This window comes from Neocloeon triangulifer, unplaced genomic scaffold (assembly GCF_031216515.1).
Source record: "Neocloeon triangulifer isolate White Clay Creek 2 clone unplaced genomic scaffold, ASM3121651v1 ptg000014l, whole genome shotgun sequence".
Classification (NCBI taxonomy): Eukaryota; Metazoa; Arthropoda; class Insecta; order Ephemeroptera; family Baetidae; genus Neocloeon; species Neocloeon triangulifer.
The window spans coordinates 14,807,291-14,831,561 of record NW_026775556.1 but is presented as its reverse complement, the minus strand read 5'-3'; the positions used below and the strand labels follow the sequence as shown (position 1 = coordinate 14,831,561).

Sequence of the window (24,271 nt, the reverse complement as noted above, 5' to 3'; positions counted from 1 at the left end):
TCGAAGCAAATTTTATGAAATATTCAATTATTTTAGCTATGCTTTTTGGCTCACTTATCAATTTAGAGAAATGGTGTGTTGCTGATTGAGATTTTTTAAACTTGGCACTTAAAAACTGCCGATCATATTTTGCTGAAACCTGCTATCCCCAAAACACCCTTTGCACCTAATCCCTATTCCTACCCCCTGAGCAACTAACTGAGGCAACGTAGACGCTAAAGAGACATCGACACGCGTGCCAATTTAGACGACACAAGCAAGGAGCTTTTTAAGCGCTTCAATCGCTCGGATAGCGGTGCTGAAGTTCGAGATCAACGCCGGTTTTTAAGGCAAGCGAGCTTGGGAAAGCTTTTCAATGAATATTATTTTCTGTTTATAAAATTCTATTTTTTTTTAAATATGTAAATAAATTTTTGAGAATTTCCGTTTCTTGCAAATAAATTAAATAAGAAAAAAATTTGTCACTAAAGCCTGTATATAAAATGATCTCGTTTACTGTTATAAATTTTTTTGTCCGCCAGCTTGCCGCAATGTAAAGATTTTAAAATGCATCATCGTTTGCATGACAAAAGACGTTAAAGCTATTGAAAATATTATTGCACGAAGTTTGTATAGAAATAGATGTTGCATCAGACTTTCTTTCTTTGGACAAAATTTGTGACTCGTCCCATCTGCTCGACTTTTGTGTTTTAGACTTTTATATAAATAGAAAAACTGACGCACGAAGCTAAACCTGATCTCTCTCTCCTGTTCTACCTTGAACCTTACCTTCCACTTTTGTAAATCGACCATCATATAAACGATTGTAAAGCATCATTTAAATGTTTTACCACTTTAAAGTGTACAAAACCAATTTGTGCAACACAAAATTTCAGCATTTTTTGAAAGCTAGAGTGATATTTTGTCTGATTTAGTGTAGATTGTGTGATTTTTGCTGGCATGAATGATTTTGAATGATTGCTAATCTGATTTAAACTTTGGTGGCGTGTTGCATGTGGAGAAAAGCTTAAAAATCAAACATGCATGTTTTTAAATTTGAAAAAAAAAACGGAATTAGCATTTTAGTATAGAATTTCACCTCTTTGTATATTGATTTGTAACTAACTTAAACATACCCCTTGTACAAACCACAGACCTGGAGGCATCAACCACAATAGGTCCAGAAGCAGAAACCACGTCGGAACAAATTGACACTTACACAGACCAACCTGACCTCGAGCCAGATTCTTACACTGAAAGCAATCCATTTGCAACCACTGAATTCGGTGGCTTTTCTGAGCCGACGACTCCCTCCATTTTTAATTTGACCACCACCTCGAGTGATTCGAGTGAAAGTCCGTTTTCCGACAGTGGCGAGATTTTCAGTTCCACGCAAAGTATCGGTGAATTTTCCACAACTTTTGGCCCCAATGAAAAATCGGTTGAAACAACCACTTTAACGACAGGCGCCTCTTATTTGACTGAAAAGGAATCTCCCAAAAGTTCTTTCACCACCGAAAGTCCCGAGAGCCAATTAGACCTTTCCACCACAAGTCAGTTGCCCTCCTCTGCCGAAACCACGACAGAATCGAGGCCTAGAGTCACGACGACCACTGAAATTTTGCCTGAGTTGTCTAGTCAGACGATGATCTCGCAGTTCGAGTCTTCGACCACCGTCCGGTCGGAGGTAACGACTGCAAATGCCCCACCCACGACGACCACCTTTGTCTCGGTCGCTAATCAGACAGAAATTTTCAAAAATGATGGAACTGAAGACTATCCTGAGGTTGAAGTTGAGGCCGACTTTAATAATCCGCCCCGGACTACCACTGAATCAGATTTATTTTTTACCACCACCCTGAATACAAACGAATTTTCCACCAAATTCGATTTTTCAACCACACCTGGCGCGAGTGGGGAGGTCTTTATCGAGTCTGACAAGGACGATCGGTTCGATAACACCAAGGGGGGTTGCGACTCTGACATTGACTGCCCAGACTATGAGGCTTGCAAGGAGAACATCTGCGTGAACCCTTGTCTTAAGCCCAGGGCGGCGTGTGCATTAAATGCGCGCTGCTCAGTCTCCAATCACACTGCCCAATGCTCTTGTCCACCTGGCCAATTGGGCGATGCCCACCACGATTGTCGCAGAGGTATAACAAACACCTAATTTTCTTACATAGTCCCGTAGACCCAAGTAGATCTGTAGCCGTAGAAACATTTACCTAAATTACAAGCAAAACTATACACAATTATTCAACACGATATTTCTAACTTTAATTAATCAAACCAGGAAACAGAATCAAATTATTTATAACTGGCTCGAATCTGGCACTATATCCTTAACGTGCACTTTTATTTAATCTTATAATATTTATTCGTGTGTAAATCAACTGTAAATAACCTGATCTTGTAAAGATTAATTTATTCTAAATCATGCAAGTCACTTTTATTAATTATTCCTTGCAAATAGCACAATAATTTCTCTGTATGGAACAAGTTGTACAGTAACCAATTACAGCCACTCACCACCAGACTAATGCCTGCGACCCGCCGCTGCCTTTTCCATTCTAGAACCCCCAGGCACCCCCAAAGTGCCGCAACCCTGTCAGTCAGACAATGACTGCCACCAGCAGGAGGCGTGCTACAAGTCGCTGTGCGAAAACCCTTGCGATTTCGCCAAGCCCTGCGCGCCGACCGCCAAGTGCTCCGTCGTGATGCACAGACCGGTCTGCAGGTGCCCCACAGGCCACGAGGGCGACCCTATGGTCAAGTGCGCCCCCGCCATGCCCAGTAAGCAGCTAATCTAATATTAACAGAAATTGAAAAGGGACAGATTAATTAAAAAACAATAATTTGGTTTTAGAACAAATTTAATCAACAAAATAACCAACAAAATGGTTTTAACATTAAATAAATTAATCAACCAGAGTGAATGTTTGAAATTTTTATAGCCAAAATTTTATCATTGAATTTCAGGTTAATTTATCCCAAGATTCATTTCATAATTTATGTATAGCTTGTTACTGAATGATAAAAATTATTGTAGTCGGCTGCACGACAAACTATGACTGTCCGATTACGGAGGCTTGTGTCAACAACGTATGTCAGAGGCCATGCGATTTGCACAACCCGTGCGCTGTGAACGGAGTTTGCATTAACACAAACCACGGAACAGACTGCAGTTGTGCTGAGGGATACCACGGAAACGCTTTTGTTGGTTGTCTTCCTGGTAAAAATTAATAAATTATAAATTAAATTTCCCATTTTAATTTTTAATCTTTCAATAGTGGCGTCACCGAAGCCCATTTGTCAGTACAATGAAGATTGCCCACCCCACCAGCTCTGTGACCGCCTGAATCGCCGCTGCATGAGTCCTTGTGTGGAGGATTCTTGCGGACTTGACGCTGAATGTTTCCCAGCCAACCACGCCGCCACTTGCAAGTGCAGAAGTGGCTACGCTGGAAATCCTTACACCCAGTGTGCTATCAGTATGTGCTAATTTTGATCTTTAGAGGAAATTTTATTAATTATTTATTTTAACTAGTTGTTGGATGTCAAAGCAACTCTGAATGCCCGCCGTCCGAGGCTTGCATTAATCAAAAGTGCCAAAACCCGTGCCAATGTGGCCCGAACGCTATCTGTGATGTGATAAATCATGTGCCAACTTGCAAATGTCCCAACGGCTACGGCGGAAACCCAATCACTGGGTGCACAGGTAAAATACAAATTTTACATATAAACGTAGCAAAAAATTCATATGAACTTAATTAGTGCCATCAAACCCGTGTGTGCCAAATCCATGCGGCACCTATGCTTTGTGTGAGCTGGACAACGGCAATCCAATCTGTTTCTGTCCCAAGGGAATGACTGGAAATCCTTTCGTCAATTGCAGTAAGTTTATTTAAAAAAGCATTCTAGAAATTTATAATTTAATTATTTGATTTGTATACCTATTTTGAAATTTTCTCCTAATTAATTTCAGTACCTGAGGGTGACCTTTGTAAGCCAAGTCCTTGTGGTCCTAACTCAGGATGCCGCCTAGTCAATGGCAACCCACGGTGCTTCTGCCTGCCCAATTACGAAGGCGAGCCACCCATCATGCCCTGCAGACCACCTCAAAACCCTTGCGACCCTTCGCCCTGCGGCCCCAACACACAATGCACCATTCATAATGGATTTGCAAGGTGTGCCTGCATCGACGGCTACATCGAGTTGCCCAACACCATCAGAGGGTGTGTGCAGCGCCGTGACCCTTGCGACCCCAACCCTTGTGGTCAAGGAGCTTTGTGCGACTCAGTCAGGGAGCCAAACTGCTACTGCCCTGTCAACACAGTAGGAAATCCTTACAAGAGCTGTGCTGAGCCGGTTAGGGCTCTCTGCGAACCTGGCCCTTGCGGACCAAACGCTGATTGCTATGTTGCTGGGTATCAGGAGCAGTGCTTCTGCAAACCAGGTTTTGAGGGAGACGCTTACACCAAATGCCAGAGATCTCCTGTCAGCCCATGCTTCCCGAATCCCTGCGGACCTTACACCATCTGCAAAGTTTCACCTCAGGGTCAACCTCTTTGCCTCTGCCAGGACGGCTATAATGGAGATCCAGTCAGTTCAAAGGGCTGTGCTCCCGAGTGCTCAGTGGACGATGAATGCCCCAACGACAAGGCTTGCATTGGATTTAAGTGCAGAGACCCTTGCCCTGGCTCTTGTGGAATCGAGGCCAGCTGCAGGGTTGAGAAACACCACCCTGTCTGTACTTGCAATCGCGGTCTTATTGGAAACCCAGTCAGTCGCTGTTATGCTCTAAAGGGTGAGTTTTTTCTAAAGCATTATTTTAAATAAAATTATTCATAATTCTCAATTTAAATCAGTTCCAGATCCGATCGACCCATGCAACCCTAGTCCATGTGGAGTAAACACAAAATGCATGATCCTAAATGGAAAGGCAGCGTGCTCTTGCTTGCCAGAATATCATGGAGATCCGCAAATTGGCTGTCAGCCAGAGTGCACCATTCACTCTGACTGTCCATCGAACAGGGCCTGCATTTTCCAGAAGTGCAGCGATCCTTGCCGTGGAACATGTGGAGTCAACGCAGAATGTCAGACAAGAAACCATGTTGCAGTTTGCAGCTGCAAAGCTGGTTTCATGGGAGATCCATTCATCCAGTGTCTGAAAACTCGTAAGTACTTTTTTATTCAGACGTATTTCGATTTTACATTATTTTTCTGATGTAGCTCCTGTGTTGCCTGAGGCTAACATGACTAAAGTTTGCGATCCATCACCTTGTGATCCGTATTCGACATGCAGAATCTACGGCAGCTTGGCAGTTTGTGAACCTGCTTTCAGGCCTGAGTGTCTCAGCAGTTCCGAGTGCTCCTTCAACAGGGCCTGCATCAACCAACGCTGTGTCGACCCTTGCCCTGGATCTTGTGGCTTCAATGCATTGTGCACATGCATCAATCATGCGCCAGTGTGTAGCTGCCCTCAAGGCTTTGTCGGAAATCCTTTCGAGCACTGTTCTCAACCAGCAAGTAAGTTAAAGCAATTATAATTGATTAAAATTAAAGATAACATTTTATTGCAATCTTATTTCCATGTTTCAATTTTTAATTTTAGTTGGTGAGGTGAGGCCTGAAACTTGTGACACAACTCGCTGTGGTGCAAACGCAGCCTGCAAGGAAACATCAAGTGGAATTGTCTGTGTGTGCAAACCACTGTATTACGGCAACCCTTATCTTGCCTGCCACCCTGAGTGTGTCCTCAACCAGGATTGTCCATCGAACAAGGCTTGCATGAACAACCATTGCGAAAATCCTTGCGTTGGAATTTGTGGAGCCAATGCTCAATGTGAGGTGGTCAACCACCAACCTGTCTGCCTTTGCCAACAAGAATTAACTGGAGATCCATTTGTGTCATGCTATCCATTGAGAGCTCGTAAGTTTAAAAATTTAAAAATCATTTATTATTTTCTCAAAATGTATTTTAAACAAAAAAAATTATTGAAAAACTTTGTAATTAAAAATTTAAATAAAATTATCCAATTTTAAAATTATTTCAAAGTAGAATTTTCTAAATAATTTTTTTGTTATAGCTCCTCCTGTTGCTGAGGTGGTTATTGCACCTTGTGACCCTTCGCCGTGCGGACCAAACAGCAGGTGCCTCTCACAAGGTCACGTGGCTATTTGTTCATGCCTGCCAGGTTATCAAGGAGTCCCTCCTGCCTGTAAACCGGAGTGTGTGGTCAGCTCAGAGTGCTCCCAGACTCACTCTTGTGTCAACCAGCACTGTGTGGACCCCTGTCCCAGCAGCTGCGGCATTGGTGCCACTTGCCTAGTCATCAACCACAACCCGATTTGCAGTTGTCCTGCTGGCTATCAGGGTGATCCATTTGCCAGTTGCTACAGGCCCATTGTAGAAGAGCCCAAGACGCCGGCAATCAGTGGCAATCCTTGTGAGCCCTCACCGTGCGGATCTCACTCTTTGTGCCAAGTTAAGCAAGGCAGACCAGTCTGCTCCTGCAAGGCTGATTACTTTGGCAGCCCCCCATACTGCAGACCAGAGTGCATCACCAACTCCGAGTGCCCAGCGAACAAGGCGTGCATCAACGAGAAGTGCAAAGACCCGTGCAGAGGAATTTGCGGAACCAACGCCAAATGCGACGTGGTCAATCATACACCATTCTGCAGTTGCTTGCAAGGTTTCGAGGGAGACGCTTTCATTGGCTGCTCAAAGCATATTGGTAAGCTTTTTACCTTATTGGGTAAAAATTTTAATGAAATCACAATAGAAAATAGAAAATTTGGAATTAATTTAAAAAAAAATATTAAATTGTAAATTGAAAAGCAGCTGAGAATTCATTTTTAAAATGATGCAATTTGTTTTCTGCAGCTCCTGTTGTGGAAAAATATCAACCTTGTGACCCGTCACCTTGTGGAGTTAATGCTCAGTGCTCGGAACACAACAATGTCGCCCGCTGCACATGCATACCGCCATACTTTGGAGACCCCTACTCTGGATGCAGACCCGAGTGTGTCGTCAACGCCGACTGCGCCAGCCACCTGGCCTGTGTCAACAAGCACTGCAGGGACCCTTGCGTTGGCATCTGCGGAACAAACGCCCAGTGCAATGTGGTCAACCACGTCCCTGTGTGCAGTTGCTTCAGCGGCCATGAGGGAGATCCGTTTGTGTCTTGCAGACAAATTCCAATCAAACGTAAGTTTTTCTCTAAATTAATTTTTTTGTTTTTAATTTAAAAAACAACAGCAATTGCTCCTCGTAATCCATGTGAGCCGACTCCTTGCGGAGGAAACAGCGTCTGCAGGGTGGCCAATGGACACGCCGTCTGCTCCTGCATTCAAGGGTACATTGGAGCTCCGCCTAACTGCAGGCCAGAGTGTGTTATTAGTGGGGAATGTGCGCAGAACAAGGCTTGCATTCACAACAAGTGTCAAGATCCTTGCCCTGGAAGCTGCGGACTGGAGGCTCGGTGCCAAGTCATCAATCACAACCCCATCTGCAGCTGTCCTCCTGGCTATGAGGGTGATCCATTCACACGTTGCTTCAAAGAAGGTAAGAAAAAGATTACATATTTAAAGACGTAATATTATTTATTAAATCTTACATTTTTGTTATGAAATTCAAATATTCCCCAAGAAAATTACATTGTTAGATTGAGTTGGATTATCATAAATTTTGGAATTTTTTTTAATTTATTCTTATTGTTAGTCAAATTTGGTTATAATTTCTAGAAAAAATTAAACATTTTTAAATAGATTTGTAATTGATTTTATGTTTTGTTTAATCTTCAAATTTACCGACACAAATATTTTGATACATTTAAATTTTATACTTAAATATTAACGGTATAATTTTTCTCATTTTACGACAGAAACAAAAATTGTTGTGCCGATTTCAAACCCGTGTATGCCGTCACCATGTGGCCCTAACTCGGAATGCCGTGTAAATGACGGTCGCCCCGTGTGCTCATGTCAATTGGGCATGTTCGGAGCGCCGCCAAACTGCCGGCCCGAGTGCGTCATCAACACCGACTGTCCGACCAACCTGGCCTGCGTGCGCAACAAGTGCACCAACCCTTGCCAAGGGTCGTGCGGCTTCCACGCCGTCTGCACGGTGCAGAACCACCAGCCTGTCTGTCACTGCGAGCAGGGCTACGAGGGAGACCCGTTCTCCGGTTGCAACCCCGTCAGAGGTAAGAGCATGGATCCTTTTAATGATTTTCACTTTTTCCATTGTGCACGTTTCATGTGTGCTTCTTTTCTTTTGTTTTCTTTGTCTGTGCTGTCCAGTCTTTTCAGCTCTTTGTGTGCGAAATTTCAGTAATTGTTGACGAACCGCGACACCCCTGCAGCCCTTCGCCCTGCGGATCGAACGCGATCTGCAGGGAACGCCACGGCGCCGGCGCTTGTCAGTGCCTGCCCGAGTATTTCGGTGACCCCTATACCGGTTGCCGACCTGAGTGCGTGCTCAGCTCAGACTGCGACCGCCAAAAGGCATGCATTAATAACAAATGCAAAAACCCTTGCGACGGCACCTGCGGCCTCAACGCGAAATGCTTTGTCATAAACCACACGCCCTCCTGCAGTTGCCTGCCCGGATACACTGGCAACGCTTTGCAATCATGCGTTCTCATACCCCAACCTGGTATGCACTTACTTCCTCCTTTTCTGTATTTCATAATTTACAAATTAAATATTCAAGATCTTTTTGACGCTGAAAAGTTATCTCTACCTCAAAATATTGTAATTAGTAAAATTTCCAAATTTCTGTTACGCAATTACTTAAAACTTATATTATTCAATAGATATAACTAAACTAACAAGATAAATTAGCTAAAATTGATCAATTGGAAAGGATAGAATTGTTCCAATAAACAAATTAAAATAAGTTTAATATATTTTTTTATTTTAATGATAAAAATATTAAATGTATTAAATCATACATTTTTATAGAGAAAGGAAAAACAAAATTTAAAAAATTAAAATTACAAATTATACTTATATTGTAAAATTTATATAATTACTTAAATTAAATATTTCATTAGAAAATTTTAATAGAAAATTACACACATAATATTAATTGTCTTTAAATTTAAAGTTCCTAATGAGGCGTCAAAAAGATCACCTTCTCTATCTGTCTCTGTTTCTCACCCATTCCACCTCCTCATATACAGTTGTCATCGAAGAACCGAGAGACCCGTGCCGTCCCTCACCCTGCGGGCCTAATAGCCACTGCAGAGTGAGTAACGGTCACGCCGTCTGCTCTTGCCAAGTGGACTTTGTCGGAGTCCCTCCTAACTGTCGGCCCGAGTGCGTGGTCAGCGCCGAGTGCCCTCTCGATAAGTCCTGTATTAACCAGAGGTGCAAAGACCCGTGTCCAGGCACGTGCGGCCAAAACGCGCGCTGCCAGGTCATCAACCACAACCCCATCTGCTCGTGTGTCGCCGGACACACTGGAGACCCGTTCGGCAGGTGTTACAGGGTGGAAAGTAAGCATCATCTTCTCACACTCTGTCTTTCTCTTTCTCATAAACTTACAAAGCGATTCGCAGGGACAAAATAGTCCTCCTCTTACACAAGAGTTTTAATTTCAAAACACAGTGTAAAAGAAAAAAAAGTAAACAAAATAAAATCAGTGACAAAATTAAAAAATTTAACAAATTTCAATTCTGTTTTATTGAAGTTTTTCTTTTATCACTTTTTATATTCTTGAATTTTTTTAAATTTAGTAGTAAAATGAGTTTATTTGTGCCGTATCAAATTTTACATAATATAAATAAATTATAAAAAAGTTAACGGGATTTATCATCAATTTAGAAGCCCTTGGAGGGGATATATTTGGTGATGGGTTAATTAATGCACATTCAATTAATTAACACTTCGTTCAGATCCCTGCGAACCTTTTTTATAATTCAAACACAAAACACTTGAAAAAGGAACAGCATTTTCTTCTTGCCCTTTTCTGTATCTCACTCCAGAACCTCCCGCACCTGTGGTGCATCACAACCCCTGCGTCCCGTCGCCCTGCGGACCTAACTCGCAGTGCCGGGTCGTGGACACGCACGCTGCATGCTCCTGCCTGCCGAATTTCGTTGGTCGCGCTCCCAACTGCCGACCCGAGTGTACCATCAATGGCGAATGTAGCGCCCACCTCGCTTGCCAATGCGACAAATGCGTCGACCCCTGTCCGGGCTCGTGCGGACCCCTTGCCACGTGCAGGGTGGTCAACCACCAGCCCGTGTGCACTTGCCCGCCCGGTTACACAGGCGACCCCTTCAGTGGGTGCTCGCCCGCGCCAAGTAAGATACACAAAAATCCCTGCTCCTTCGAAATTCAATTCCCCATATTTTCATAAATGTTTCGGACATTTTTTTTTTAAGAAAAATTTCAAAATCACTTTCATATTTTGCTGTAAATAATTTTGTGTTGCTATTTGTGTGCCCATTTCAGTCATTTCGCCTATTGAAGAAGCACCACGTGATCCGTGCAACCCGTCACCTTGCGGTGCGAACGCTGTTTGTAAGGGAAGGAACGGTGCTGGCTCTTGTGTTTGCATGCCCGACTTCTTCGGCGACCCCTACACAGGGTGTCGACCCGAGTGCGTGCTTAACACAGACTGTTCGCGCGACAAAGCATGCGTTAACAACAAATGCACGAACCCTTGCGTCGGCACTTGCGGCATCAACGCCGAGTGCAGAGTCATCAACCACGCACCCTCTTGCTCTTGCCTCCCCGGCTACACCGGGGATGCGCTCAGTGCATGCCATCAGAGGCCGAGTAATTACATTTGTACAGATTTCATTCCTTTTAAGGTCACAGTTTTTTAAAAAGGACCTATTTTTTTTTTTTTTAATATTCTTATCTTGAAAAGTCTAATGAAATCATTAATTTTTTTTCTGTCTTAAAATAGATAAATATCAAATTTTATACCAAGATGAAGATAAAAAAATAATAAAACTCGAAAAAAATTAAAATTTATGAAAAATAAATAATCTAACTGTAAGTTAAAAAAAAAAGAAACTTTGGCCTTTCAATGGAAATTCACATCTTTTGCATGTATCATTTCTGACCCCAACCTTTCCATGGTTTTCTAGTCGAGAAAGTGGAGCCGGTGCGCGAACCGTGTAACCCGTCGCCCTGTGGTCCGAACAGCCAGTGTCGCGCCATCAACGGCCACGCTGTCTGTTCGTGCAGGGCTGGTTACGTCGGTTCCCCTCCGTCTTGCAAGCCAGAGTGCGTGATAAGTGCCGACTGTCCCCAAGACAAAGCATGCCTTACTCAAAAGTGCCGCGACCCCTGTCCTGGGGTTTGCGGACAGAACGCTCGGTGCCAGGTGGTCAATCACAATCCCATTTGCACTTGCGCCCCTGGCCACTCGGGCGATCCTTTTGCACGCTGTTTCAAAGAAGAGAGTAAGCATGACTTCTATTTTTCGATTTCAAGAAAATTCGACTTGATATGAATTAATATTTAGTGCTTTTTCAGTGTTGATATAATTAATTAGTTTTCTTTCATAAAGTAATCAAATTTAGATTTCAAATTTCTTATTTTCTTAAAAGAAAACGTGTAAATTTTACATGCATTAATTTTTTTCTGAAAAGCTTTTCAAGAATATATATGTGTCTTTTTTTTTTTGTTCAACTCAAATTTTGATTGTAGTTTTCATTTATAATTTTCAATATTTGGTTAATGTATCTCGTTGTAGGCAGAGATTGCCTTGTTGTACACCAAACTTAATTTGCAACTTTTATAATTATTACAAAACTTGATATTTTTATTTTTAAAATTAATATGTCGAATTTTCTTATTTTGATGTATAAACTGCATGAATTGGTGTCTGATCGTTTTCCCAACCCTACTTTGTACAGGACGTCCGGTGATTTTCGAAGAGAACATCAACCCTTGCATCCCGTCACCGTGCGGGCCGAACTCTCAGTGCAGAGTGGTCGGTCAGCACGCTGCATGCTCTTGTTTGCCTAATTACGTGGGTCGCGCTCCCAACTGCCGACCCGAGTGCACGATTAACGAAGAATGTCCAAGTAATCTTGCATGCCAGGCGGAAAGATGCCGCGATCCGTGCGCCGGTTCATGTGGTGCTCAGGCATTTTGCACTGTAGTCAAACACTCGCCACGGTGCTCGTGCCAACCTGGCTTCTCAGGAGACCCTTTCTCAGGGTGCTCCAAAATTATCACCAGTAAGAAATTCAAACAAAAATCATTCCTCCCTAAAAATTACTGAAATTTTTCGCAAAATGTTTTTTCTGTTTTGTTTGTCCCTCTTTATTGTATGCTGAATGTATATGTGCCTTCTTTTCTCTGAACGTTTCTCCTTTTCTTTCCTTAGCTGTGGTTCCAACGGAAGGTCCGCGCCGACCTTGCGATCCCTCGCCGTGCGGTTCAAATGCCATTTGCAAAGAGCGTAATGGTGCTGGTTCATGTTCTTGCCTACCTGAATACTTTGGCGACCCATACACAGGGTGCCGGCCCGAGTGCGTCCTGAACACGGACTGCAGTCGGGAAAAAGCATGCGTCAACAACAAGTGCGTGAACCCTTGCATCGGCACTTGCGGTCTCAATGCCGAGTGTAGGGTGGTCAATCACGCGCCCTCTTGCTCTTGCTTGCCGGGCTATACAGGAGAGCCGCAGCGCTCTTGCCGAATCGTTGAGCCTGGTAAAGATTTCAATCCACAATTTGAATTCTTGACCCTGATCTGATCATTAAAAAACCATATTTGATTTTTCAATTTATTAGTAAAAAAAAGTTTCTAACTTCTTTTTTTTCAATCATTTACTTATTTTTATTTTTTCTTCCAAAAATAAATTTTAGACAATTTTAAAGACAAAAAGACTTTGAATTCTAAAACTTTTATAAGTTATTAAAAAAAAATTAGAATGAAATTTGAAAATGGTCAAAAATTCATCCATCATTCTTTGTCACTTCTCTTTCTGTCAATGCATGATTTTTTTTCTCGTCCCTCCAGTGGTGACAGTGTCCGAGCCCGAGCCCTGCAACCCGTCGCCCTGCGGCCCCAACAGCCAATGTCGCACGATCAATCGGCACGCGGTGTGTTCTTGCCAGACGGGCTACGTTGGCTCGCCACCCTCGTGCCGACCTGAGTGCGTGATCAGTGCCGACTGCCCGCAGAACAGGGCGTGTCTTGCCCAGAAATGCAAGGACCCCTGTCCGGGCACGTGCGGCACCAACGCCCGCTGCAATGTTGTCAACCACAACCCCATCTGCTCTTGCACGCCTGGTTTTACTGGTGATCCTTTCACAAACTGTTTCAAAGAGACGAGTAAGCATCCTTCTGTTTTCTATCCACATAATTTTTTTATAATTTCACTTAAGAATTGGACGGAGATTTTCTTTCACCAAATTATATCTTTTTTCCGAATCCGACGAATTTCTTTCATTGTACAAAATTGTTGTGTTTATCATCAAACCCGTCCTCTTCTATCTTGTTATGTGTTTTTTATATTTTAATTTGAATGTTTTTGTTATCTTTTTTGTTTGTGCTCACTTTTTCCTTCTTTGACCGTTTCTGTAGCACCCGAGCCTATCAGGGATGCTGGCGACCCTTGTGTGCCCTCGCCCTGTGGCCCACACTCTCAGTGTAGGGTCATCGGTTCTCACGCTGCATGCTCTTGCCTGCCCAACTACATCGGACGTGCACCAAACTGCCGACCTGAATGCGTTATTAACGCTGAGTGCCCAAGCAACTTGGCTTGCGTGAATGAACGCTGCCGAGACCCTTGTCCTGGTACTTGCGGCTCACTAGCCGTTTGTCACGTTGTTAGTCACAGCCCCATGTGCACGTGTATGCCTGGCTATACTGGAGACGCCTCTCGAGGCTGCTCCCTCATTCCTGTGCCATGTGAGACTCTTTTCTGTTTTCTCTATATTTGTAAATGTCTGAATGTTTTTTGTGGTTGAGGATATTTTTTATTTAATTTGACTCATAAAATTGGCATAAATTGATTGTTTGGGATCAAAGTAACCTGAATTAATAATTTCTTTTAGTAACGGAGAGAACTCCTCAAAATCCGTGCATTCCATCGCCGTGCGGTGCCAATGCTGAGTGCAGAGAACGCAACGGCGCTGGCGCCTGCTACTGCCAGCAAGGCTTCTTTGGTGACCCCTACACTGGCTGCAAGAGGGAGTGCGAAATCAACACCGACTGCCCGACCGTCAAGGCGTGCGTCTCCTTCAAGTGTCAGGACCCTTGTCCTGGAACTTGTGGTCAGGATGCAATCTGCACGGTTCTGAACCACAACCCCTCTTGCAACTGTCCACCTGGCTACACTGGAGATCCTTTCTCCTATTGCAGACTTGTGCCTGTCACAGGTAATTTAACAATTAGATTTTTATTATTATCTTGAAAATTTATTTTTGCATTTGCTGCATTGTTATCATTTTACATTTAATTCACAAAAAATTAGAATTGAAGAAAATTATAATCAATGTTCTTTGTATTTCAGAAAAACCTAGAATCAACCCCTGTGTTCCTTCACCCTGTGGACCCAACAGCCAGTGCCGAGAGATCAATGGCCAGGCCGTGTGCTCTTGCTCGCCAACTTATATTGGCTCACCACCAAACTGCAGGCCTGAGTGTGTTGTCAGCTCTGAGTGTCCCTTGGATAAGGCGTGTACTCAACAAAAGTGCACTGATCCTTGTCCCAATACTTGTGGCCTTGGAGCACAGTGCTCAGTCAGAAACCACAACCCAATTTGTGCTTGTCCCTCTGGATTCATTGGCGATCCGTTCGTCAGATGCAGTCCTCAACGTAAGTTTTCCTCCAAATTTTTCACATTTAAAATAATTAATTTTTTTTTTTATAATTATCAGCTGTTGTGGTTGAGCCAGAGAGAGCCACAGAGAGGCCGCCATCATGTGTGCCATCGCCCTGCGGACCTCACTCTCAGTGCCAGATTGTTGGAGACAGACCAGCATGCTCATGCTTGTCTGGTTTCATTGGAGCGCCACCAAATTGCAGACCTGAGTGTGTTTTGAGCGCCGAATGTCCTAGTCAACTCGCATGTATCAACAACAAGTGCAGAGACCCTTGTGTTGGATCTTGCGGAGTCAACGCCAAGTGCCATGTTATGAACCACACTCCCATCTGCTCATGTGACGTTGGATACACTGGAGATCCGTTTACGCAGTGCAGCTTCCTGCCACCATGTAAGCATAATAATTGAATATTCAATAATTTAATCATTCCCACAATTTTAAATTAGGGAAATAAAGATTTATTTGAAATATATTTACACTTATTTTTTTCTATGTAGCTACACCAGCTCCAGTTGTATTTGAGCCATGCAACCCGTCTCCATGCGGATCAAATGCAATTTGCAGAGAAATAAACAACAACGCCAATTGCGAATGCATTCCTGAACACTTTGGCGACCCATACACAGGCTGTCGACCTGAGTGTGTGATCAATGATGATTGTGATAGGAGCAAGGCTTGTCTGAGGAACAAGTGCAAAGACCCTTGCATTGGTACATGTGGACAGGGTGCAATTTGCGACGTGGTCAACCACATTCCCATCTGCTCATGTCCTGCTGGGTACACCGGCGATCCATTTAACTACTGCCGTGTAGAAGAGAAAATCCCAGAAGCAAAACGCAACCCTTGTAACCCATCACCATGCGGTCAAAACAGCCAATGCAGAGAAGTCAACGGCCAAGCTATTTGCTCATGTCTGGTTGGCTACCAGGGAACACCGCCTGGATGCAGACCTGAGTGTGTGGTCAGCTCGGAATGCGCTTCGAACAGGGCTTGTGTAAACCAAAAGTGTACCGACCCTTGTGTTGGTGCCTGCGGACTAAACGCCAGATGCGAGGTCATCAATCACAGCCCGATTTGCAGCTGCAGACAGGGACAGACCGGAGATCCATTCAGGAGCTGCTACGATCTGCCTTGTAAGTTGAAAATAAATTATAAATAACGAATAAAAAAAATTCAATTAATATTTGCAAATTTTACTAAAATGAATTAAATCATTTCAACAGCTCCTCCAGTTGAGCCTGTGATAAGGAAAGATCCTTGCCAGCCAAACCCGTGTGGACCAAACGCAAGGTGTGAAGTGCGAGGAGAAACCCCATCATGCTCTTGCCTTGCTGGCTACACAGGAGCTCCGCCCAACTGCCGACCTGAATGTGTCATCAACCCTGACTGCCCAACAAACAAGGCCTGCGTCAACAACAAGTGCAGAGATCCTTGCCCAGGTTCCTGTGGTGAAAACTCGGTTTGTCAAGTCATCAACCACGCTGTGATGTGCACATGCTCACCAGGTTTTACTGGAAATCCGTTTGTTCAGTGCATCATCCAACAGAGTGAGTCAGAATTTTTATAAATAAAATTACAATTAATGTTGTTTTTTTTATCATTTTAAATTATTTCAAATTTTCATCAAAATTTTCTGAATTGAATGATTTGTTATTCATTTATTTTTTAGAAGTTTAACTAATTTTTTTTTTCGTTTTAAAATTCTCAGAGGAAATCATAAATCCTTGTGAACCATCGCCATGTGGAGCAAACGCCGAGTGCAAACAACGCAACGGTGCTGGTGCTTGCACTTGCATTCGAGACTACTTTGGAAACCCTTACGAAGGCTGCCGTCCAGAATGTGTTCTCAGCTCTGATTGTCCCACAGACAGAGCTTGCATCCAGAACAAGTGCAAGGACCCCTGTCCTGGAACATGTGGCCAGAATGCCATTTGCACTGTTCAAAACCATGTGCCGACCTGCTCATGCTTTGAGGGTTACTATGGAGAGCCATTCACTGCCTGCCGTCTTCAACCGAAACTTCCAGTCACGGAGGCCACGGTCGTCGACCCCTGCAGTCCATCACCTTGCGGACCTAACAGCCAATGCAGAAACGTCAATGGACAGGGTGTGTGCTCATGCCTGCCTGAATATATCGGCTCACCACCAAACTGCAGGCCTGAATGTGTTGTGAACACCGAGTGTCAGTCGAACAGAGCTTGCAACAACTACAAATGCAGAGATCCTTGTGCTGGAAGCTGCGGACTAAATGCCCGCTGCCAGGTCATCAACCACAACCCAATTTGCTCATGCCCGTCCGGCTATACTGGAGATCCGTTCAACAGGTGCTACCGCGAGCCTCCGCCACCACCACCTCGGCCAGAGATCAAGAGGGACCCTTGTGTTCCCAGTCCGTGCGGACCCAATAGCCAGTGCAGGACAATTGGCGATAATCCATCTTGCTCTTGCCTGTCTGGATACATCGGTGCTCCACCAAACTGCAGGCCGGAATGTGTGGTCAACACCGAATGTCCCAGTCAGCAGGCTTGCATTGCTGAGAAGTGCAGAGACCCTTGCCCTGGATCATGCGGACTTTACGCTGAGTGCAGAGTCCAGAATCACATTCCAATTTGCAACTGTCAACAGGGATACACTGGAGATCCATTCACTCAATGCAACAGGATCATCAGTAAGTTCTAAAGATTTTTTAAAAATAAAGAAATCTCATTTAACTTGCATGTAAAATTTTGTAAAAACGCGTTTTAATCAATTTCAGTCCAAGAAATTAAGAGACCTGTGGATCCTTGCAATCCATCTCCTTGTGGTGCAAATGCCATTTGCCGCGACGGAAGCTGCACTTGCATGCAGAACTTCTTTGGCGACCCGTACACTGGCTGCAGACCTGAGTGTGTTTTGAACTCGGAATGTGACCGCACCAAGGCGTGCATCAACCAACGCTGTATCGATCCTTGCCCTGGAACTTGCGGACAAGGAGCCAGGTGTGACGTCATCAACCACATTCCAACTTGCTCCTGTCCTGAAGGAACTTCTGGCGATCCATTTGTCAACTGCCGATACGTTGCACCTTCAACTAGTGAGTTAAAAAAAATGAATTTAATTAAAAAAAATTATCCAAAATTATTCAAATTGCAGTTGAAAGGTCCAATCCTTGCCAGCCAAGCCCTTGTGGTCCAAACAGTCAGTGCCGAGAGATCAACGGACACGCTGTTTGCTCTTGTGTTGCTGGATTCATTGGAACGCCACCTTCATGCAGACCTGAGTGTGTTTCAAGTGCCGAGTGTCCGCTTCAACAGGCCTGTCTGAACCAGAAGTGCCGAGATCCGTGCCCAGGAACCTGTGGTCAAAACGCGCGTTGCCAGGTCGTGAATCACAATCCAATCTGCAGTTGCTCACAAGGCCACACTGGAGATCCATTTACTCGCTGCTACCCAACACCAGGTAATGACTAATTTTATTTTATATTTTTCTGCTTATTCATTAAATCAAACCAATAAATAAACAATTTATGGGAAACATTAAAAATTTGGAGCAAACATTTTTTGATATTTTCAACTTTTTATTTATGATTTGTTTTAATAATATTTTTTTTAATTGCTTGAATTAAAAAATTTGTTGCAAATATTTAGTCACATAAATTTATTCCGTTTATATTTTATATTTATAAAATTATTCGTTTACATTAAACACTAATAGAGGCCAGCAGATGCATTTAAAAAATCTCTGCAGATGAAAATTTAAGAATATAAAATCTGATATTGGAATTTCCAATCTGTTTTAGTTGTTGAAACATCTAGGCCAGCTCCAAACCCTTGCCAACCATCGCCTTGCGGGCCAAATTCACAGTGCCAGGTGCGCGGTGACAGTCCGGCTTGCTCGTGCCTGCCCAACTACATTGGGGCGCCTCCCAACTGCCGCCCTGAGTGCGTAATCAACCCTGAGTGCTCCAGCAATAGGGCGTGCGTCAACCAAAAGTGCCAAGACCCGTGCGTGGGCGCGTGCGGCTCAAACGCGCAGTGTCGCGTTGTGAACCACACGCCCATGTGCACATGCGACGTCGGCTACACCGGTGACCCATTCAGCTACTGCACCCGCCAGCAAGGTGACGTACCATGATCATGTTTTCTTGCTTGTCACACCACAGGTGTGGGTTGAGATTTTTGCTCCTGGACGGAGAAAATCAAAATGGCATGCTTTTGCTTGTTGCTTGTGTACCCACATCTGAATATCTTCTCAGATTTATATCTGATTGGTGTTGGAGGTGAAGGTTGTGAATGGTGATGGCATGAGCACGACTTTTTCAGGTGTGAAAATTTTAGACGGAGACGCTGCTGGCTTCGAAAGGTAGGTCCTGAACGTCTCTCACCAACTGAAGAGGACATCATTCACCGACTTTTTGTGAAGAAGATTTTGAGTAGTTGTCAGCTTAATTTGAGTTCTAACTTTTAAAAAATTCGTAGCAGCTGTTGTTAAAAATTATCAGGGAGAGGAGGTTAATTTATTAAGTTGATTTTTAAACAATCTATGAACAATGAAAACTATGAGCATATTTAGGTACAAAATTCTTCGTATTCGTATTTTGCTATCTTTCATTTTAATTTTTAATCCAATAATATAAATTCTTTTCCAGGGAATTTACTTTCTCTTTCCAGGTATTGTTTTAAATATAAATTTGATTATTAATCAAGTATTATTTGATGGTAGATAGCCTCTAATTAATCCATTTAAATAAGGTAGTTTTCTCCCCGCAGCCAAAAATAATTTTAAAACTAAAGCAAAATGCTTGCACCGGCGTACATATAAAGCAGCCCAGCCACGCAAAACACTCGCAGCGCCAACCAAAACTAATGCAGAGCCATTTAAACGCTTAAAAAAATCATGCTTAATTTTGAAACTTTACCACAGAACCAGTCGTAGCTGAAAAATTGTCTCCGTGCACTCCATCACCATGCGGGGCAAACGCAGTTTGTCAAGAGAGAAACGGCGCAGGTGCTTGTAAGTGCCTGCCCGAATATATTGGAAACCCTTACGAAGGCTGCAGACCAGAATGCGTCTCCAACTCTGACTGCGCGAGCAACAGAGCATGTGTCCTCAGCAAATGCAATGACCCTTGCCCAGGCACTTGCGGAACCAACGCTGAATGCAACGTTTTTAATCACGCACCCTCTTGCACGTGCAGACAGGGTTACACAGGAGACCCTTTCAGATACTGCTCTCTCATTCCAGAGCCAGGTACCGCAAACTATATCCAAATTTATTTAATTTATAATATATTTTTTTAAATTAAATTGTAAGACAAAAATCGAAAATAAAGTCACACAAAAAATAACTGTTTTTGTGTGACATTTTTAACATTTTTTAATGTTTTAAAGCATTCATTTTTACAATTTAAAATTCAGTGCCTCTTATTACTAACATGACTAATATATTATTTTTTTATTGTAGTTGTTTTTGAAAAGGAAGTCGTTGACCCTTGTTTGCCATCACCGTGTGGTCCATACAGTCAATGTAGAAACGTGAATAATCAGGGCGTCTGTTCCTGCCTACCTGGCTATCAAGGCAGCCCTCCAAATTGCAAACCTGAGTGCATTGTAAACGCTGAGTGCTCACCCAGCAGAGCTTGCAGCAATCTCAAGTGCATTGACCCATGTATTGGCACCTGTGGACAAAACGCCCAATGTAGAGTAATCAACCACAGCCCTATCTGCACCTGTCATCAGGGTTATACAGGAGATCCATTCTCTCGATGCCAGCTATTGCCTCGTATGTCTCATCAAAGCTGTTTGTATTTTTGTAACTTAAATTGCTTTTTTTTTAACTAGCGCCTCCACCACCACCAAAACAACCTGTTTTCGTTGACCCATGCGTGCCTTCACCCTGCGGGCCCTATTCTCAGTGTAGAGATATTGGCGGCTCGCCTTCTTGCTCATGTCTTGCCAATTACATCGGAGCTCCACCTAATTGTAGACCAGAATGCGTTGTGAACTCTGAATGTCCAAGTAACAAGGCTTGTATGCGGGAGAAATGCGGAGACCCTTGCCCAGGTGCCTGTGGGTACCAGGCTGAATGCTCTGTTGTTAACCACACGCCGATGTGCACCTGCATTCAAGGCTATGTTGGAGATCCGTTTACAAACTGCAGGCCAAAGCCTGTCGAAGAGCCGCGACCCATCATCACTGACCCTTGCAATCCGTCACCTTGCGGGCCGAACGCCCAATGTAGAGACGGCTCTTGCACTTGCCTGCCAGAGTTCCACGGCGATCCGTATGTCGGATGCAGACCAGAATGCGTTTTGAGCACGGACTGCAACAGGGAGAAAGCTTGCATTCGACAAAAGTGTGTTGACCCTTGCCCTGGAACTTGTGGTCAGAATGCCAGGTGTGACGTCATCAACCACATTCCAATGTGCAGTTGTCCACCAGGATTCTCAGGAAGTCCCTTTATTGAATGTCGACCCCACAGAGGTATAAAGATTATTGAATATATTGAATTATACTTGTAGTTTATATTATTATTATTAATTTTTTTAATATTTATTATTCTCGTTTAAATTTTGTAAACATTTCAGAGCCAATTAAGTCTGAGCCTTGCTCTCCGTCACCTTGCGGTCCAAACAGTCAGTGCAGAGAAATTAACGATCAGGCAGTTTGCTCTTGCGTACCTGGCTTTATCGGAAGTCCTCCAACCTGCAGACCTGAATGTGTTACAAATTCTGAGTGCCCACTCAGTGAAGCTTGCAGTAATCAGAAGTGCCGAGATCCTTGCCTAGGAACTTGTGGAGTTGGCGCCAAATGCAGTGTCATAAACCACAATCCTATCTGTAGCTGCCCGTCACGATTCAGTGGTGATCCATTCATTCGCTGCGTTCCAATTCGTAAGTTCTATTTTGTAGGAAAATAATTTTTTTTTAAATTAATCTAATTAAAAAAAATAAAAGGAGAGGAGCCAGTGACTGCCAGGCCATCAAACCCTTGCCAACCCTCACCATGTGGTCCAAATTCTCAGTGTCAAGTAAGAGGGGAAAGCCCATCTTGCTCATGTCTGCCTAATTACATTGGAGCTCCACCAAATTGCCGACCTGAGTGTGTCAGCAACAGCGAGTGCCAGAGCAATAGAGCTTGCATGAATCAAAAGTGTGGAGATCCTTGTCAAGGGTCATGCGGAGCAAATGCTGAGTGCCGAGTCGTCAGCCACACGCCAATGTGCACTTGCATATCTGGCTACACTGGTGACCCATTCTCGCAGTGCTCACCTGTTCGAGAGCCAGTTGTTGAACAATCAAGACCATGCGTCCCCTCACCTTGTGGCGCTAATGCTGAGTGTCGAGAGCAAAATAGAGCTGGGGCTTGTACATGCCTGCCTGAATACATCGGAAATCCTTACGAAGGCTGTAGACCAGAATGCGTTGTAAGCACCGATTGCCAATCAAACAGGGCCTGTATGAGCAGCAAGTGTCGCGACCCTTGTCCTGGAACGTGCGGACCAAATGCTGATTGCCAAGTCGTCAACCACCAAGCAACTTGTACTTGCTTCCCTGGCTATACAGGAGATCCATTTAGATACTGCAGTCCAAATCCACCTGAACGTATGCAATGAGAAAAAATTTTATTCCATAATTATAGCACTAATTTAAATTTTTAGCTGTGATACGAGAGCCTACAAATCCTTGCCAGCCATCTCCATGTGGGCCAAATAGCCAGTGCAGAGAGATCAATGGTCAGGCTGTGTGCTCCTGCCTACCTAATTACCAGGGCAGCCCACCTAGCTGCAGACCTGAATGCGTTGTCAGTGCAGAGTGTGCCCAAAATAGGGCATGCAACAACCAAAAGTGCACTGATCCTTGCACAGGAACATGTGGTCAAAATGCTATCTGCCAAGTCATCAACCACAGTCCCATATGTAGTTGTCAACAAGGCTACACTGGAGATCCATTTACCAGATGCTTCCCTGTTCCTCGTAAGTTTTTTTCTTTAGTAAAAATAATTTTTTTTACTTGATTTTCAACTGCAGCTCCACCACCACCAAGAGAACCTGCGGTGTTCAGAGACCCTTGTCAACCCACTCCTTGTGGGCCGTTTTCGCAGTGCCGAGACATAGGAGGAGCACCCTCTTGCTCTTGCTTGTCTGGTTACATCGGAGCGCCTCCAAACTGCAGACCAGAGTGCGTTGTGAACTCAGAATGCGCAAGTAACAGAGCTTGTATGAGAGAGAAATGTGGTGATCCTTGTCCAGGCTCTTGTGGTCAAAACGCACAGTGTTCAGTCTTTAACCATGTGCCGATGTGCACCTGTATTCAGGGCTATGTCGGCGATCCGTTCACTTTCTGTAATCCAGCACCACCTCCACCTCGTAAATATAATTATTTAAATATATTTTTTATTTGGTAACATTTGTTTTAAATTTAGCTGAGCCTGTTGTAACTGACCCTTGCAACCCATCACCATGCGGGCCCAATGCCCAATGTCGAAACGGCCAGTGCTCTTGTCTGCCAGAATTCCAAGGAGACCCATACATTGGTTGTAGACCAGAATGTGTCTTGAGCACTGATTGCTCCAGAGACAAAGCGTGCATGCAGAAGAAATGCAGAGACCCATGTCCTGGAACTTGTGGACAAAGCGCAATTTGTACTGTTAGCAACCATATTCCTATGTGCAGCTGCCCATCAGGAATGCAAGGAGATCCATTTATTTCGTGCCGCCCTGCTCCAAGTAATTTTCTTCTTTTAGCCTTTTATGAGTGAATTTTATTTTTAATATTTAATTAGCACCTGTAAAGACGCAACCTTGCCAACCTAGTCCTTGCGGGCCAAACAGCCAGTGTAGGGAAATTAATGATCAGGCTGTATGCTCTTGTGTACCTGGTTTTATTGGCTCGCCACCCACCTGCCGGCCTGAATGCGTTACAAGTTCCGAGTGTGGACAGAATGAGGCATGCGTTAACCAGAAATGCCGAGATCCCTGCCCTGGAACTTGTGGTGTTGGTGCTAAGTGCAGTGTCATCAACCACAATCCCATTTGCAGCTGTCCAAGCAGATATACCGGCGACCCCTTTACAAGATGTTATCCAGAACGTAATGCATTGAACATCAATTATATAATTAATTTCCTTCAATATTTTATTAAATTATTTAGCTGAGCCTGTCGTTGCTCCTCCAAGTAATCCATGCCAGCCATCACCTTGTGGCCCTAATGCGCAATGTCAAGTTAGAGGTGAAAGCCCATCGTGCTCTTGCCTGCCGAATTTCATAGGCGCCCCTCCGAACTGCAGGCCTGAGTGCGTCAGCAACAGCGAGTGCCCGACAAATAGGGCCTGTATGAATCAAAAGTGTGGCGACCCCTGCCCTGGCTCTTGCGGTGCTAATGCAGAGTGCAGGGTTGTTGGTCACACGCCAATGTGCGTCTGCATAATTGGATTCACAGGCGATCCATTTAGCCAGTGCTTCCCTCAAAGTAAGATATTATTTATTATGTCTTTAAAACTAATTTTTA

At 43.9% G+C, this 24,271-nt stretch overlaps 1 protein-coding gene across 2 annotated transcripts in view; it reads left to right on the top strand.

Annotated features, from left to right (window-relative positions):
* Positions 1-24,271, top strand: part of LOC132199529 (uncharacterized) — a 116,435-nt gene that overhangs the window by 71,866 nt on the left and 20,298 nt on the right. Inside the window, exons 38-79 of one of the 2 annotated variants that reach the window (XM_059624328.1) lie at positions 1,134-2,132; positions 2,554-2,772; positions 3,029-3,211; positions 3,270-3,470; positions 3,527-3,697; positions 3,754-3,873; positions 3,965-4,786; positions 4,848-5,156; positions 5,212-5,508; positions 5,594-5,911; positions 6,069-6,716; positions 6,866-7,189; positions 7,241-7,546; positions 7,866-8,186; positions 8,315-8,638; positions 9,168-9,482; positions 9,972-10,292; positions 10,444-10,770; positions 11,088-11,405; positions 11,862-12,188; positions 12,338-12,664; positions 12,975-13,289; positions 13,542-13,868; positions 14,015-14,338; positions 14,473-14,778; positions 14,841-15,176; positions 15,284-15,919; positions 16,010-16,333; positions 16,495-17,454; positions 17,542-17,859; positions 17,919-18,224; positions 18,565-18,885; positions 19,689-20,015; positions 20,229-20,546; positions 20,606-21,247; positions 21,352-21,657; positions 21,721-22,368; positions 22,425-22,739; positions 22,794-23,132; positions 23,189-23,491; positions 23,548-23,853; positions 23,915-24,232. In XM_059624328.1, coding sequence (XP_059480311.1) covers positions 1,134-2,132; positions 2,554-2,772; positions 3,029-3,211; positions 3,270-3,470; positions 3,527-3,697; positions 3,754-3,873; positions 3,965-4,786; positions 4,848-5,156; positions 5,212-5,508; positions 5,594-5,911; positions 6,069-6,716; positions 6,866-7,189; positions 7,241-7,546; positions 7,866-8,186; positions 8,315-8,638; positions 9,168-9,482; positions 9,972-10,292; positions 10,444-10,770; positions 11,088-11,405; positions 11,862-12,188; positions 12,338-12,664; positions 12,975-13,289; positions 13,542-13,868; positions 14,015-14,338; positions 14,473-14,778; positions 14,841-15,176; positions 15,284-15,919; positions 16,010-16,333; positions 16,495-17,454; positions 17,542-17,859; positions 17,919-18,224; positions 18,565-18,885; positions 19,689-20,015; positions 20,229-20,546; positions 20,606-21,247; positions 21,352-21,657; positions 21,721-22,368; positions 22,425-22,739; positions 22,794-23,132; positions 23,189-23,491; positions 23,548-23,853; positions 23,915-24,232 — 15,792 coding nt within the window. The remainder of the gene's footprint in view (positions 1-1,133; positions 2,133-2,553; positions 2,773-3,028; positions 3,212-3,269; positions 3,471-3,526; positions 3,698-3,753; positions 3,874-3,964; positions 4,787-4,847; positions 5,157-5,211; positions 5,509-5,593; positions 5,912-6,068; positions 6,717-6,865; positions 7,190-7,240; positions 7,547-7,865; positions 8,187-8,314; positions 8,639-9,167; positions 9,483-9,971; positions 10,293-10,443; positions 10,771-11,087; positions 11,406-11,861; positions 12,189-12,337; positions 12,665-12,974; positions 13,290-13,541; positions 13,869-14,014; positions 14,339-14,472; positions 14,779-14,840; positions 15,177-15,283; positions 15,920-16,009; positions 16,334-16,494; positions 17,455-17,541; positions 17,860-17,918; positions 18,225-18,564; positions 18,886-19,688; positions 20,016-20,228; positions 20,547-20,605; positions 21,248-21,351; positions 21,658-21,720; positions 22,369-22,424; positions 22,740-22,793; positions 23,133-23,188; positions 23,492-23,547; positions 23,854-23,914; positions 24,233-24,271) is intronic. The other variant, XM_059624330.1, reaches the window with a different exon arrangement.